This window comes from Euleptes europaea, chromosome 13 (assembly GCF_029931775.1).
Source record: "Euleptes europaea isolate rEulEur1 chromosome 13, rEulEur1.hap1, whole genome shotgun sequence".
NCBI classification, from domain to species: Eukaryota; Metazoa; Chordata; class Lepidosauria; order Squamata; family Sphaerodactylidae; genus Euleptes; species Euleptes europaea.
This window is the reverse complement of record NC_079324.1, coordinates 4,849,956-4,865,984: the sequence shown is the minus strand read 5'-3', so window position 1 is coordinate 4,865,984 and position 16,029 is coordinate 4,849,956. Positions and strand designations below refer to the sequence as shown.

At 51.6% G+C, this 16,029-nt stretch overlaps 1 protein-coding gene across 1 annotated transcript in view; it reads left to right on the top strand.

The window, feature by feature from the left end:
• Positions 1-353: 353 nt before the first annotated feature.
• Positions 354-16,029, top strand: part of LOC130486457 (G-protein coupled receptor 83-like) — a 32,067-nt gene continuing 16,391 nt past the window's right edge. Inside the window, exons 1-4 of the mRNA XM_056859727.1 lie at positions 354-582; positions 12,964-13,706; positions 14,381-14,506; positions 15,429-15,562. Coding sequence (XP_056715705.1) covers positions 354-582; positions 12,964-13,706; positions 14,381-14,506; positions 15,429-15,562 — 1,232 coding nt within the window. The remainder of the gene's footprint in view (positions 583-12,963; positions 13,707-14,380; positions 14,507-15,428; positions 15,563-16,029) is intronic.

Here is a 16,029-nt window from a genome sequence, read left to right as displayed (position 1 = left end):
TCCTGGAAGCCCTGCACCGCCGGTTTGAGGACCCTCACCGGGCAGAGGGGGCCAAGATTGCTATGCGCAGATTAAGGCAGGGGTCCTGGTCTGTGCTAGAATATACCCAGGAGTTCCAGTCCCTGGCGTGCAAGGTGCGAGAGTGGAGCGAAGCCACCAAGGTCCAACACTTCCATGAGGGACTGCGCTGGGAAGTGTTGGAGGGCTGCCTGACGCTGGGAGACCCTGACACTGTGGAGGGCTGGATCCGGCTGGCAGGGCAAGTAGAACACCGCAAGCTAACCCTGCAGTTCGCCAAGGATCGCCCGGGGAAGGAACCCCCCTCCAGAGGCCCGACCAAGGGGAACACTACGATGGAGGTGCACCGAGGCGAAGGGAATCGAGGCCGTTTCCCGGACGAGAGAGTGCGCCGCTTCAGAGAAGGTTCCTGTCTATGTTGCGGTAGGATGGGACACTTTGCAGCCAAGTGCACCAGCGGATCGCCCAGGCAGGCGACAGACAAGAAAACTCTGACCAGCTACCAAGTTCCGGATCTGAAGAGGACGGAGGGAACACTCACCTGGCGCGGGATGGCGGCATTAAGTGCGGACCTGGAACCTGTCCTGTGTGAACATCGCTGCTGTTCCAGAGATGTCTCACCACCAAAAAACGAAGAAAGCTTCCTGTGAGTGAACCGGCACAGGAAGCTACTTTGCAAGAAAATGAGCCGGTTCCGACCTGGGTGAGTGACCAGGGGGAGACTCTCCTGGTGCCCGTGGTGTTAAGGAATCCCCAGGGAAGGGATCCAGTTGCAGTAGTGGGCATTTTGGACTCTGGTTGCTCCAGAACTTTAATTGACCAAGAAGTATTTAACCGATTACAATTGGGGGTGGTGGAGTTAAACCAACCCTTGCGCTTCCTTGAAATGGACGGGAGGGATCTTCAGGGCCCCCCCGTTCATTTGCACTCTAACCCTGTGTTGCTAGGGGTGGGGGATCACTGGGAGCAAATCAGCCTCACCATAGCCCCTGGGATCGCTTACCTGGTGGTTCTGGGAAGCAATTGGTTGGCGGGTCACAATCCCAGCATCGACTGGGCACAGCGCCAAGTAGTAGCGATTCAAAGATTTATTCTGAAAGTCAATGATTTCAGTAAGGAGGCAAACAAGGCTTGAGTCCCCCCAATGCAGGTGGCATTGCAGGGAGGACATGCCTGATGGGGGGAGGGTGACTGCCGCGACAGCAATTCCCGTAATGCTACCCCCGGAATATCAGGACTTTGCGAAAGTCTTTGAGGGGAAGGACTGTGACTTGCTACCCCCTCACCGCACCACGGACTGTGCAATTGAGTTAACGGCGGACATGAAGCCCTCCAAGGCTCGGGTTTACCCCATGAGCCCTCAGGAAAAGACTGTATTAAGGGAGTTTCTGGATAAGAATCTGGCCAGGGGGTTTATCCGTCAGTCCAAGGCTGCATTCTCCTCACCCTGCTTCTTCGTGAAGAAGAAGGGGACTTCGGACGTCCGGTTATGTGATGTCAGGCTGTTATCTCGGTTTCTATGTTGCCTCTGTTCCTCTGCTGAACCGTCCAGACTTCAAGGACGGCTCCACATACCAAAGCCTGGGAACGCTACTCCTGGGAAAGTGTGCTCTGTTTATGCTTTGTGTGCTTTGTAATCTCCCGCCGTTTTCAAGCTTTATATTGCCAACTAACGAGCAAGTCACTCATAGCTGTCATCTTATTCTCCATGCACTGTATTGCCTATTTGACCAGTAAAAGCCATCTGCCTGGATTCTAAGTGTCTCTGTGGTGATTTCTGGTTCTTTGGGTCAAGAGCTTACATTATGACAGCTATCCATTACAACCCTTCTTCAACGATCCCCTAGCCAGGTTGGAGCCCTGGAGGGTTCGCCTGCCACTCGGATGGGAGCTAGGAGATCGCTCTCCGAGTGAACCGTGACTACTACTTCTTGGAACCCTGGAGTCCTCATTTGCGGATCCTACCCTTCTACAGGACATAGTCGCTGAACTCTTTAGGACTAACCTAAAGGTTTGCCGCTTGAGGGGACTGGTACAGACACAGTGGCAATCTCTAGTGAGAGTTCTCTGGATGTTAACGTCGGAGGATACTAATACTCGTTTAGACCTCCAAGATTTCGATCAGTTGCTGGATGATGCCCGGTTGGCAACTGAGGACTTACAAGTACTAACCGGATTATTGGACACACTTATTGCCCGGGAGACTCTCCCATCCACAGCTCTAATGCGTCCTGTTGCCCTGGGGAAAGGTGCCATGGCAGGAGCCGCGCCGGAAGGTTTTTCCCTGATACCCGATGCAGCCAGCTGTCAAGCTGAAGCCAAGCGGGTCGCTGTCCATACGGCTCTCCTCTTTGCGGATTGTACAAAGGATACCCCGGTAGCCACCTTGGCCCAACGTTTGGCCTCGACGTTTGGGGCCGATGCACCCGCGATTGCAGTTCGAATACAACCATTGCGGGGCGGGGAACCCGACCCCATACTCACACTCCTGGAACCGGAACTTTTACCGCATGTTACCGCAGCTGCAGCCCTGAGACTTGAAAACGAAAAGGTTCTCGCGGATAAAGAAGCTGCTGAAGCGGCTAAGGCGGCAGCCGAGGCTCAGGCCGCAAGGGATAAGGAGTTACAGTTGGCTGCGGATCGGGCGCGGACAGGCAGTCGCCCCAAGGACACTGTAAGGAGCGCCCATCCGTTAGGTCTGTCTTTTTCCCCGGTATTTGCCCCGTCGCGCACGACCCAACGCGCACGCCACCTTGCAGACCGACGCCAAGACTCCGGAGAGTCTGAGGAAGAGGACCTATATGGAGACAGTTCTCAATGGGCCACGAGTTTTTGGACAAGTAAACCTCATCGTACTGGTGGCCCAGGAGAAGATGTTCACCTCTTACGAGCCCAAAATCGAGAGCTATCCGAACGTGTTGATCAGCTCCAAGAGTTAATGGAATGTGTGCTTCAGGACAACAGGCAGTTACAGCAAGCCCTGATAGCCCAGGCACAGCCCGTCCCAATACCGGGTCAGGGGGTGCCAGTCCAACCACCCGCTAATGTACCTGCGCCACCTCCGCCTCCCAGAGGTCCCGTTTTACCTGCACCCGGGCCACCCGTGCAACCGGGTCAGCCTCTGCCCGGTCCTTGGAAACAACTCAAATTGAAAACTACGTACGATGGATCTCTCGAAACCCTACCCTGTTTCTTGCATCAAGTGGACAGCTATATGCGAGAACAAGGACAGTTTTTCCCTACAGAGGACAGCCGGGTGCGCTATGTGGCTTCCCTTTTGACAGGTAAAGCAGCCGACTGGATGGTCCTCCAATTCGACACCTGATCCCGCTCTATCCGTTCCCTCAACAATTTCATGACTGCTCTACGGAGGAGGTTTAAAAACCCCTTTTTGGGGGAACGAGCCAAAGCGGAACTGTTACAACTAAGACAAGGCTCTACTCCAGTTCGAGAATTTGCCGATGAATTTCAAAGACTGGCAAGCAAGATTGTGGGCTGGCCCGAAGCCACCCTAATTCACCATTTCAGGGAAGCCTTACACCCTGACGTTCTGAACTGGTCGTACATGCGGGCTGATCCCGAAACTCTTGAGGACTGGATTCTATTAGCCGAAGAGGTGGAAAGCCGCCGACGCTTTGTTTCCCTTGTCCGCCAAAAACACAAGGAGAAAAGCATCCAAAAGCCCCAGCCCAAGGCACCCTCCCCCAATCCACGGAAACCTGCGCGTCCACCCCAGGATCGCGAAACCCGATTTCAAAGAGGTGCCTGCCTCATTTGTGGGGAAATGGGCCACTTTGCAGCAGTCTGCCCATACCGCCCTGAACCCTTTCGTCCCAGCACGACAACCTGAGCCAGAGGACGACCACAACGCAGAGGCACCGTGGCCACCCGCAGCGCAGCGCCGGGAAGACCCACACCCTCTGCACTTCACGCTGGAGACTCAGCCATCCTGCCTACATCGAATGACCCCGCCGGGTCTCGGATTACAAGTGCCCCGTTGGGGGACAACTTTCCCTCTTCTGATGAAGAGAACCCATGGAATTCTCCGGCTTTAAACCTGGAATCCCCCCTTGATTTGTCAAAAAACGGCTCCGGTCTGTGGTGAGTGGAGCGTCTCCACAGACCTCTGCAGATTCTCCTGCTAAACCGAATGCTCCCACTAAAGTAAAGGAAGTAGAAACCACCGTTTATGTGGACGCAATTTTACAACACCATGAAGGTGGTCCCCAACTACCCGTTAAGGCACTCATTGACTCCGGTTGCAGTCGCACTCTCATAAACGAAGCCACATTTGCAGCACTCAAAGTCAAGTCCGAGGCTTTACCAGCCCCCGTCCAATTCGCCCAAATGGACGGGAGCCATTTCCAGGGGGCCCCAGTTGATCATCGCACCATAGGGGTGGCGATGGGAATTGGCTCCCACTGGGAGCAAATAGACTTTACCATAGCCCCTATCCGATTTGAAGTGGTTCTGGGAATTAACTAGATTAAAGGTCATTGTCCCAGTATAGACTGGGAGACGAACACGATCTCCTTTGCCAACCCCAAATGCGACCAGCACCGGCAACAAGTTGCGCTACAATCTCCACCCGCTCCAGCATTAATCTCCGATCTCCCATCACCGCCATCCCTCCCTCCTGTATACCAGGACTTTGCGGATGTCTTCAACATTAAAGAATGTGATGCCTTACCCCCCCACCGGACCACTGACTGTGCAATTGAAGTGGTGAAGGACTGCACACTAACCAAGAGTAAAATCTACCCTATGAGCACTTCCGAGCGCACTGTACTACGGGACTTTTTAGACAAAAATCTTGCCAGAGGATTCATTCGCCCCTCGAATGCTCCCAACTCAGCCCCCGTGTTTTTCGTCCGAAAAAAGGAGGGCGACCTACGCCTCTGCATTGACTTCAGAAAACTCAATGCAGTTACTCAAGCCAACGCCTATCCTATACCACTAATATCAGATATTTTGGGACAACTGCAAGAGGGACGTATTTTCTCTAAATTGGACCTAGTAGAAGCCTACTACCGTGTCCGTATCCGCGAGGGGGACGAACCCCTCACTGCCTTCTCTAGCTGCTTTGGAATGTTTGAATTCCTTGTGATGCCCTTCGGGTTAAAAGGGGCCCCGGGGGTCTTCATGCAACTCATCAACGAAATCCTTCATGATTTACTATACCGCGGGGTGGTGGTTTATTTAGACGACATTCTTATTTATTCAAAAACCATGGACGAGCACGTCGCATTGGTCCGGGAAGTTCTACACCGCCTACGCAACCACCAGCTCTTTGCAAAACTGTCTAAATGCGAATTTCACCAGAGCAAAATAACTTTCTTGGGATATATAATCTCCCACCATGGCCTTAGCATGGACCCAGCCAAAGTCCGTTCCGTCCTCGATTGGACACCTCCCTCCAACCGCAAGCAAGTACAACAGTTTCTGGGCTTTGCTAATTTCTACCGCGGATTTATTCCTAACTTCGCCCAAATAGCACTGCCCATCACCGACCTTCTGAAAACCAAAGGTAAAGAGAACTCTGCCACATTGCCCTCCGCTAAGATACTGTGGACTGATCAATGCCAGACCGCCTTTGTAGCCCTCAAACGCCTTTTCACATCAGAACCTGTGCTACGGCACCCAGACCCTAACCGAATGTTCATTGTACAAGTCGATGCCTCCGACGTAGCTATGGGGGGGCCCTACTGCAAAGAGGACCAGATGGCGTCCTTCACCCCTGCGCTTATTTCTCTAAAAAATTTGCGCACTCCCAATTGAACTGGCCCATTTGGGAGAAAGAAGCCTCAGCTGTTCACCATGCACTTACTCTGTGACGACAATTCCTGGAAGGGTCTAAAGTTCCCTTCGAAGTTTGGACCGATCACAAGAATCTAGCCGCCCTCACAGGGACCCATAAGTTATCCGCGAAACAACAGCGTTGGGCGGAATTCTTTGCTCAGTTTCGTTTTGTCCTGAAGCATGTTCCAGGAAAACAAAACGTTCTGGCGGACGCTCTCTCCCGATTGCCTCAATACCCGACGAAACTCGATCGGCCAACAGACTCTTTATTTACGCCCGCACAACGGGAAGCCCTACCCGTATTGGCTGTACAAACTCGATCCCAAACGCTGCCCCAGCGACACCACACAGTCACCAGCGTGCAAACTCCTCCAACCCTACCGGCTGCCCAGCTGCCCCCACAACGGAAAACCACGATGACCGACGCTCCAGCTCCTCCAACCCAGCTGGCCGCCCAGCCGCCTGCAGTCTGTGCACCGCAGCACGTAAGCGCTTCCCCCTCGTCAACCCCCCTAACTGCTCCTACTGCCCCTTTAAACAAGGGGGGGGGTTCCCGTCTCCGATTCTTTCTTAAAGTCCCTTTGGGAACACTGCCTTATGGAACGCTCTAATCAAACCCTGCCTCCTGGTGTAATCGAACAAGGAGGCTCTTGGTACAAAGACTCGAAATTGTATGTACCCAAAGCTCTCCGAAAAGACGTCTTACACTCGGCCCATGGAGTAAAGACCGCTGGACACTTTGGGTTCCTAAAGACCCTTCACCTGTTACGCAGACAATTTTGGTGGGGGGGAATGCGTTCTGATGTTGACTCTTTTATTCGCAGCTGTCCTGTTTGCGCCACAGTCAAGCGGTCTCAAGGCAAGCCCCCAGGACTACTGCAACCACTTGAAACACCCTCCAAACCCTGGGAAGTAATTGCTATGGATTTTATGACGGATCTCCCTCTCAGCGGGGGAAAAACTGTTTTATGGGTTATCACTGACTTATTTTCCAAGCAAATACATTTGGTTCCATGTGCGGGGATCCCCTCCGCTCAGAAATTGGCCCGCCTCTTCGTGTCACATGTCTTTAGACTACATTCGTTTCCGCGCAAAATAATCTGCGACCGCGGCAGTAGTTTTGTTGCAAAGTTTTGGAAAGCTTTTCTCAAATTGGTGGGGGTGGAGCAGGGATTGTCTAGTGCATACCATCCCCAAACAGATGGCCAAACCGAACGTGTGAATGCTGTACTTGAATGTTATTTGCGCTGTTATGTCAATTACCACCAGGATAACTGGGTAGAACTGTTGCCTTTTGCAGAATATGCTTACAATAATGCTGTACATCAGTCCACTGGTTTCAGCCCGTTTTATGCAATATATGGACAGGACTTCGGTCCTATCACCACAGTAGAAGATTTGGAGGGGGAGGGGGATACCGACATTGCCTTTTGGGCACACACCCTCCGCAGCACATGGCCCTGGCTGATTAGCAACCTTGACCGAGCCAAGCGCAAATACAAAGCACAGGCTGATAAACATCGGTTCCCCGGTGGAGATCTACAAGTGGGTAACCTGGTATACCTATCCACTAAAAACCTGCGTTCCACCCGTCCGTGCCATAAGCTCAACGCTAAGTACATTGGCCCATTCCCCATCACTCGCATCATAAATCCTGTCACGGTAGAACTATCTCTCCCAAAAACCTTAAGGCGTGTGCACCCCGTTTTCCACATCAGCCTCCTGAAACCCCATTTTGCTTCTCAGCAATGGCATCCAGAACTGCCTCCTGAACAGCCGATAATGGTGGGGGGGGGGAGAACATTTCGAAGTCTCCAAAATCCTAGACTCCCGTATTCACCGTGGGGTCTTGCAATACTTGGTCCGCTGGAAACACTTCCCCCCTGCCTATGACGAATGGGTTCGCGCACGAGATGTCTCCGCTCCCAAACTCGTCGACGCGTTTCACTTTGCCTACCCAGACAGGCCAGCCCCCTTGCAGGATGGGAGGGGGCCTTAAGGGGAGCAGGATGTCAGGCTGTTATCTCGGTTTCTATGTTGCCTCTGTTCCTCTGCTGAACCGTCCAGACTTCAAGGACGGCTCCACATACCAAAGCATGGAACGCTACTCCTGGGAAAGTGTGCTCTGTTTATGCTTTGTGTGCTTTGTAATCTCCCGCCGTTTTCAAGCTTTATATTGCCAACTAACGAGCAAGTCACTCATAGCTGTCATCTTATTCTCCATGCACTGTATTGCCTATTTGACCAGTAAAAGCCATCTGTGGTGATTTCTGGTTCTTTGGGTCAAGAGCTTACATGTGTGGACTATAGAGGGCTTAATGCAGTTACTGAAACAAACGTGTACCCCATCTCCCTCATCCCTGGCCTTCTCAGCCAGCTACAAGAGGGCAGGGTGTTTTCTAAACTGGACTTGGCGGAGGCCTACAACCGGGTCCGGATTAAGGAGGGGGATGAGGCTAAAACAGCTTTCTCATGTTGCTTTGGGCTTTTTGAATTCTGTGTAATGCCTTTCGGGTTGTCTGGAGCTCCGTCCTGCTTCATGCAACTTATCAACGAGATTTTGCATGATCTGTTGTTTCAGGGGGTCATCGTATACCTAGATGATATTTTAATTTATTCACAAGACCCGGAAGAACACCGGAAATTGGTGCGGGAGGTTTTGCGCCGGCTGCGGGAACACCACCTGTACACCAAACTGTCCAAGTGTGCCTTTAACCAAGACGAACTTACTTTTCTTGGGTTTGTGGTGTCTCCCAATGGGTTGATTATGGACCCCGAGAAGGTCCAGGCGGTCCGGGATTGGGAACCTCCCCGGACCCGCAAACAGGTTCAACAATTTCTGGGCTTCGCAAATTTCTACAGGGGTTTCATCCCAGATTTTGCTGAGATAGCCCCTCCCAATCACGGAACTCCTTAGGACCAAGGGGAGGGGCCAAGCAGCCACTGCCGCTAACTATCGGATAGCATGGGATGACCGATGCCAGGCGGCGTTTGATCTGCTTAAGAGCCGGTTTACTACCGGACCCGTCTTGGCTCACCCTGACTGTTCCCAACCTTTTACCCTGCAAGTGGACGCTTCCGACAGGGCGATGGGGGGAGCACTCTTACAGAGGGACGCTCAGGGGAGGCTCCAACCCTGTGCCTATTTTTCCAAGAAGTTCTCTGGGGCCGAACTCAACTGGACGATAGGGGAGAAGGAGGCCATGGCAATTAAACACGCCCTCACAGTCTGGTGCCAGTTCTTGGAGGGGGGGTTCCGTTTGAGGTTTGGACGGACCACCGGAACCTCGAGGCCATCCTGGGGCAGAGGAAACTCTCGGCCAAACAGCTGAGGTGGGCGGATTTCTTTTCTAGATTCCGCTTCACCATTAAGCATGTTCCCGGGAGGGAGAATTGCCTGGCGGACGGTCTCTCCCGTATGCTGCAGTACGACTGCAGAGTCGAGCAGCCGCTTGGATCCCTTTTTACCCCAGAACACCTGGGCTTGGACCCGGAGGGGGCAAGCGCAGTAGTTCTAACCCGGGCCCAAGCCTGAGCAGTGCCCCCCTCACCTGCCCCGGCTCTTCCGCAAGGGGGCACAAGCGGTGCCACTTGTCTCCCAGGGGTTCAGACCCAGGCCCAGACCCGGGTGGCGGGTACCGCGCCTGTACCAGACCTCCAGCAACAGGGAACACTCGATGCCTCCCCCCCCCGGGGAGTCCGGACCCAAGCCCGGACGGCGGGTTCTCCACCTCCCCTGGCCTTTCCACAGAGGGAGACTCACGATTCCCCCCGCTCCCAGGAGGTTCCTGGAGATCTGCCCTCTGCTGCAAAGACCAGGTGGGAGGAGGCCCTCCGCAAGGAACGAGGGAAGGGTCCCCTTGGGGTGGAGGAATCTGGGACCCCAGAAGGAAAGACTTATGTTCCCCAGAAGCTGACCCGGGAAGCGCTAGAATGGAGCCACAGCTCCAAGACGGGGGGTCATTTTGGTTTCGTGAAAACCCTACACCTGGTACGGCGGCGCTTTTGGTGGCCAGGGATGCACCAGGACATTGATGGTTTCGTAAGGTCCTGCCCAACGTGTGCTACCAATAAACGTCTCATGGGAAAGCCCCCTGGACTACTGAAACCCCTGGAGACCCCAGAGGCTCCCTGGCGGGTGATTGGTATGGACTTTGTAACCAATCTCCCTCCTAGCCAGGGTAAAACCGTACTTTGGGTCATCACGGATCTGTTTTCTAAGCAGATCCACCCTATTCTGTGCGAGGGGCTGCCCTCAGCCTACAAGTTGGTCCGCCTATTTGTTCAACAGATCTTCCGCCTGCACGGTTTTCCTCGGAAGATCATGAGCGACAGAGGCTCGGTGTTCCTGTCTAAATTCTGGCAGGCTTTTTTGGGAATTGTTGGGGTACAACAAGGTTTATCGTCAGCCTATCACCCCCAGACGGATGGGCAGACGGAAAGGGTGAATCCTGTGGTTGAATGCTATTTGCGCTGCTTCACCAATTATCACCAGGATAATTGGGTCGACCTGTTGCCCCTGGTGGAGTACGCCTATAACAACTCTGTGCACTCTGCTACTGGGCAGAGCCCCTTTAAGACTGTCTTTGGGATGGAATTCGACCCTTTGGGGGCGGTCCCCCTCCCGCCAGGGGGCAACCCTCCGGAGGTGTTGGCATGGTCTAACACCGTCAGAAATACTTGGCCGGGACTTGTCAAACAATTGGACCAGGCTAAGGAACGGTACAAGGCGCAGGCCGACAAACACAGAGCGCCTCAGTGGGATCTTGTGGTCGGGGAAAAGGTGTATCTTTCCACCAAGAACTTAAAAGTCTCTGCATCCTTGTAGAAAGCTTTGCCAAAAGTACATGGGTCCGTTTACCATATCCCAGGTAATCAATGAGGTCACTGCTGAACTGGACCTCCCCAAGACTCTGCAGGGGGTACATCCCGTGTTTCACGTTAGCCTCCTGAAACCCTTTTCTTCCGCCCCTAATTGGCACCCCGAACCCCCTGCAACACCTATCATGGTGCAGGGGGAACAGCATTTTGAAATTTCCAGGGTCCTGGACTCCAGGCTGCGGAGGGGTCAGCTGGAGTACCTGGTGCACTGGAAACACTTGAACTCAAGTCACGATGAGTGGGTCGCAGCTGAACACGTGAACACCGAGTTCCATCAGTGTTGTCCCGACAAGCCTGGGAACCTGGGGAGGGGGTCTTTGGAGAGGCGGGATGTCAGATAGGGCTTCTGATAGCTCAGGTCCCAAACAAGATGGTTTCCCCGCAAACAAGATGAGGTTCTCCGTGCACTCCCCCCCCCGTTTTGCACACGAACTCCGGCCAGGGATTTACATTTGTATTGGGACCCGCCCGTGTAAATCTTCCATCTGATATTGGCCGTCTCCTCCACTGATTGCTCTTAAGGGTTTCTGTTTCAGTTTTACTTAAGTCGTTACTGGCAGGAAATGACTACATTGTCTCTTTGTTCCTATAACCCTATTGTATCAGTCCTATATATGTATCCTCTCCACCCCAGTCATGTATTCCAGTCTTGTTTGTCTCCTTACTGAAATCATTGACTTTCAGAATAAATCTTTGAATCGCTGCTCTGCCTGGATTCGAGTTCTATTGCCTGAAATGCCGTGTATTTGCTGAAGCCTGACAACATCTCACATTTTGATTAAAATTGCTGTACTGGGTTATCTCACATGTCAGTCACTGGTGTGAATTAAAAAATGTTGTAGAAGCAAAACAATAGTTATAAAAACTCAATAGATGGCACTGGAGAGGACCGAAGATGCCAAGAGGAAGAAAGACTCAGGTCAACCATTGTAAAGGCATTACCCTCGACATGACCCACATGAATACTTATGTTGAACTGTCTACAAAGAATTCTACCACTAGAAATTCAGTAATGAGAAATAAGCCAGGTCTGCCACTTACAAGAAATTGAATAAGCAAAATATAAAAAATGTTACACTAGAAAACAGAAATATCTTGGTAAATATGGGAACTAAAGTGCTAGTTGCTGGTTAACGAACCCAGTAGAAATATACACATAAAAATATCATCTACGCTAACTATGGACCAAGTTTATAAGCACACCTTGACCTATACTTCTTTAACACTAAACAATAGCAAAGATAATAAAAAACTTAACCAAAAACGAAGAAAAAGAAAATTGGGAGGAATGAAAGTCACACCACCCAACATCAATGCGCAGAGAAAAGTATTGGTTCATTCTCTAAAAGTGTGTGGTTGTCCTCAACCAGGGCCAGTGCTTTTTCGGCCTTGGTCCCAGCCTGATGGAATGCTCTTCTGAGTGACATCAGGGCCCCGCTGGACCTTCAGAAGTTCCACAGGGCCTGTAAAACAGATATTCCACCAGGCCTACAACTGAGGGCAACCACAGGTTGTCATCGTTACCAGCCTGCCCCCCCCTCGGGACTTCTAAGGGGGAGGGATTTGGCTGCTTGGCCAGGCCTCCAACAGCCCTGGAATTATATGAGTACCATCTTGTCAACTGTATTAATTGTATTGAACGGTTTTATGAATTTTGTTATTTATGCATTTTAGGTATATATGATTTTATTATGATTGTTGTTACCTGCTGTCAGGTAAGGGAGAGGAATGGGATCTTCAGTAGCTGCCACCACTCTGGTGTGGGCCTAACTCAGGAGGGCCCAGAGCACCTTCCCTGCCCCTGGCTGCTGCTTCTTCCAACAGGGTGTACTTTCTAGGTGACCAAATGGGTCGTGAGGACCCAGGCAGAGTACCAAACAGTTTATTAAAGAGTTCTAATAATAATGATAACTCAAACCACAATAATAATGATAATAATGATAACTCAAATGACAAAACCAGTAAAGGCAGGCAATCAAACAAATAAAAACCCTAACATGTCTATCTTTACTGTTCCTAGACGTCTCCTGGCACTAGGCCTCAGGTTAACTCACCTGTCCCTAGCTGTCCCCTGCCACTAGGCCTCAGGCTAACTCACCCCTTCCTGGATGAGGGATTCCTCTGTCTGCAGCAACCTCTCCCCAGCCCTGCTCCCTAGGAGTGAACCCCTCCCTTTTCAGGCAAAGCCTTTTATTCCTTCTGCCCAGGCACCACTCCCTTACCCCCGATTGGCCCTAGCCTTCCCTCCAAATCCTCTTCCACCAGTCACAAGGCCCCCGCTGGCGAATCAGGAGCCCCCCACCCCCCCAGGCGCGCCCCGGCCCGCGCGCGCCTCGCTCTCCCCCCCCGGGGGCTGCTGGGCTCCGCGGGAGTTCCCGGGAAGGGCGTCGGGGCGCAGGAGGGGCGGAAGGCGGAGGCCGGGGGGGGACGAGGCGCCTCCTGCTCGCCAGATCCCGGTCGGCCGGCCGGGCGGTGTTGGGAGCGGCGGGGATGCTGCTGAGCCGCTGAGCCCAGACAGGCCCGCCGTCTGGCGAGCGGGCGGAGGCCACGTGCAGGTGAGCGGCCCTTTGGGCTGGTCCGGTGGGGGCGGGGCTCCTTTCTGCCGCTTGGCGCTGCTCGCTGCAAGGCTGCTCCTGGCCGCCGCCGCCGCCCTCCTCCCCTCCCTAGGCACTCTGGAGGAGCTGAACCACAATGGTTCTGTGGGCAAACTCATGTTCCTCTACCAGGCTGGCAACAGGACATCTTTCAACTGGACAGACAGACGGATTGTTGAGTGGGAGAAGTTTGCCGAACTGGCCAAGTATGAACCAGAGTCACAGAAGCCCACAGTGAAGGCTGTCCTCATTGTGGCCTACATGGTCATCATTGTCATGTCTCTCTTTGGGAACCTGCTGGTCTGCCACGTGGTGGTCAAGAACAAGAGGATGCACTCGGCCACCAGCCTCTTCATCGTTAATTTGGCTGTCTCAGACCTCATGATCACCCTGCTCAACACACCCTTCACATTGGTAAGTGCTAAGCCACCCTGCCACCCCCCTGGTCCAGTAAGGGAGGTCACTGCATTGGCTGCGTGGCTACGTTCTTTGGGGATTTAGAGCCCATTCATTAACAAGTCAGGTTCAGATGATTAGCAAAGCAATGAGGTGAAAAAGAAGTGTGTTAGTGGTCATGCAGAGGGCTTCATAGGCAAGATAGGAGAGGAGAGGGGGTATATTTAACTGTAGGTATGGGTAATGGTCTAGTGGCAATGCCCTGACCAAGCTAGCCCCATCTCATCAGATCTCAGAAACTAAGCAGGGTTGGCCCTGCTTAGTCCTTGGATGGGAGACCACCAAGAAAGGACACGGAGGCAGGCAATGGCAAACCACCTCTGAACATTGAAAACACTACGGGGTTGCCATAAGCTGGCTGTGACTTGTTGGCACTTTCCACCACAGTGGCAGAAGCTCCTATGGATGGAAAGGAGTAAGACTGAGTGAGAAGACAGGCAGTGTGGTTGGGATGCAGCAAGAAATAGTTGTGACTTTACAGTGGCTTGCTCAAGGCTATTCGCCTTTGGCTCACCTGGGATCTCTCTCGAGAGTGAAGGATGGCTTGAATGCAAAAAACAAATTCTTATTTGTTCTGGCTTGGTAGCAATTATGCCTTTTGCTTTGCTGATGGCCCTGTTGGTTTCCCACAGGTTCGATTTGTGAACAGCACATGGGTCTTTGGAAAAACCATGTGTCACATCAGCCGCTTTGTGCAGTATTGCTCCCTCCATGTATGCACACTGACCTTGACAGCTATAGCCCTGGACCGACATCAGGTATGGTATCCCCACTTCATCCCAAAGAGACTTTGGGATGGGTGTTCTGAAACCAGAAGCGTCTTCACTGGAGGGTGGCGGGGAAAGGTGGTTCTGAACAGTAGGAGGTGCCCTGCTTAAGACATGGCAGATCTTTAGTCATCATGAACAGAAGGTCTACACGTCTTGTGATCCACCGAGCAATAATAAATGTGCAGATTTTAACAGCTTGTAAATATTCACAGAAGCACCAGCGGTTTGGGTTCCAATTTTAATAAAGTTGGAGAGTTCTTTATGTACCTACATAAGTGCCATCAAGTTGCTACTGACTTATGGCAACCCCAGCAAGAGTGTTTCAAGGTAAGTGAGAAGTGGAGAGTGTTTGCCATTGCCTTTCTCTGCAGATTCTTCCTTGGTGGTAGAAAGGAGCAAGAGTCCAGTAGCACCTTAAAGACTAACAAAAATATTTTCTGTTAGTCTTTAAGATGCTACTGGACTCTTGCTCCTTTCTACTACTGCAGACAGACTAACATGGCTACCCACTGTGAATTATCTTCCTTGGTGGTTTGCCATCCAAGTACTGACCTGCTTAGCTTCTGAGATCTGATGAGATCTGGCTCTACCATGCCCCCTTCCCTCCAGGAGAGTTCTTTAGTGGTTGGCATTAATAACAGAAAGTCAGGTCAGCATTGAAAATGGTTAATGGAGCCTTGTTACAGTAAAGAGAAATTACAGAATTAACAAATTAAACCTGGAAAATTCTCAAGAGAGCACACAAAATTGACTAAAAAGTGCTCTTTTTATGGGAAAGAGAGGTAATGCATTTGACGTCTAATAACACAAGCTTTTAAGTATACAAGTAATTTGCTTAAAAGCTGCCTTTGTGGGGAGCCATAAAAAACCTACCAATGAGAGAGTCATTCTAAAGTCCTGTTTCTTTCAGGTCATCCTCAACCCACTTAAGCCCAGGCTTTCCCTGACAAAAGGAGCACTGAGCGTTTCTGTCATCTGGGGGCTGGCGGCCTGCTTCTCGCTGCCCCACGCTATCTACCAAAAGCTTTTCCAGTATAATTACAGGTGAGTTTTTAACCCACCCTTTTCTCTCCATCAGACTGTGTGCCTGTTACACTTTAGAAACATTTCTTTGCTTGCTCTTGAAATGTGGCATAAGTTAATATTTGAGACAGTAGTGGTCTGTTGATTAATAACGTGAATATTTTTACTTAGAACAATGACAATTAACAACAAGAAATTGACAGAATCTGAATAAGCTAATAAAAATAGCAGGAAAAAAACACAGACAAAAGCAGCACCCCCCCCCCAAACCCTACATACAAGGTGACCTGTTATGTCCAATCCCCCCCACGCTTTTGCCAACCAAGAGATTGTGGCAGGCAGGTTGGTTTGGAAATAAGCATTAAGCATGTGGGGGGACCTAGCTAGTGTAAATCAACATCTCCCCAGGTTTGTGGTTTTTTTTTTATTCACAGTTTTAAATTTTCTTACCCTAAGTTCCTAGAAAGGACATGTATGTGTACAGAAAC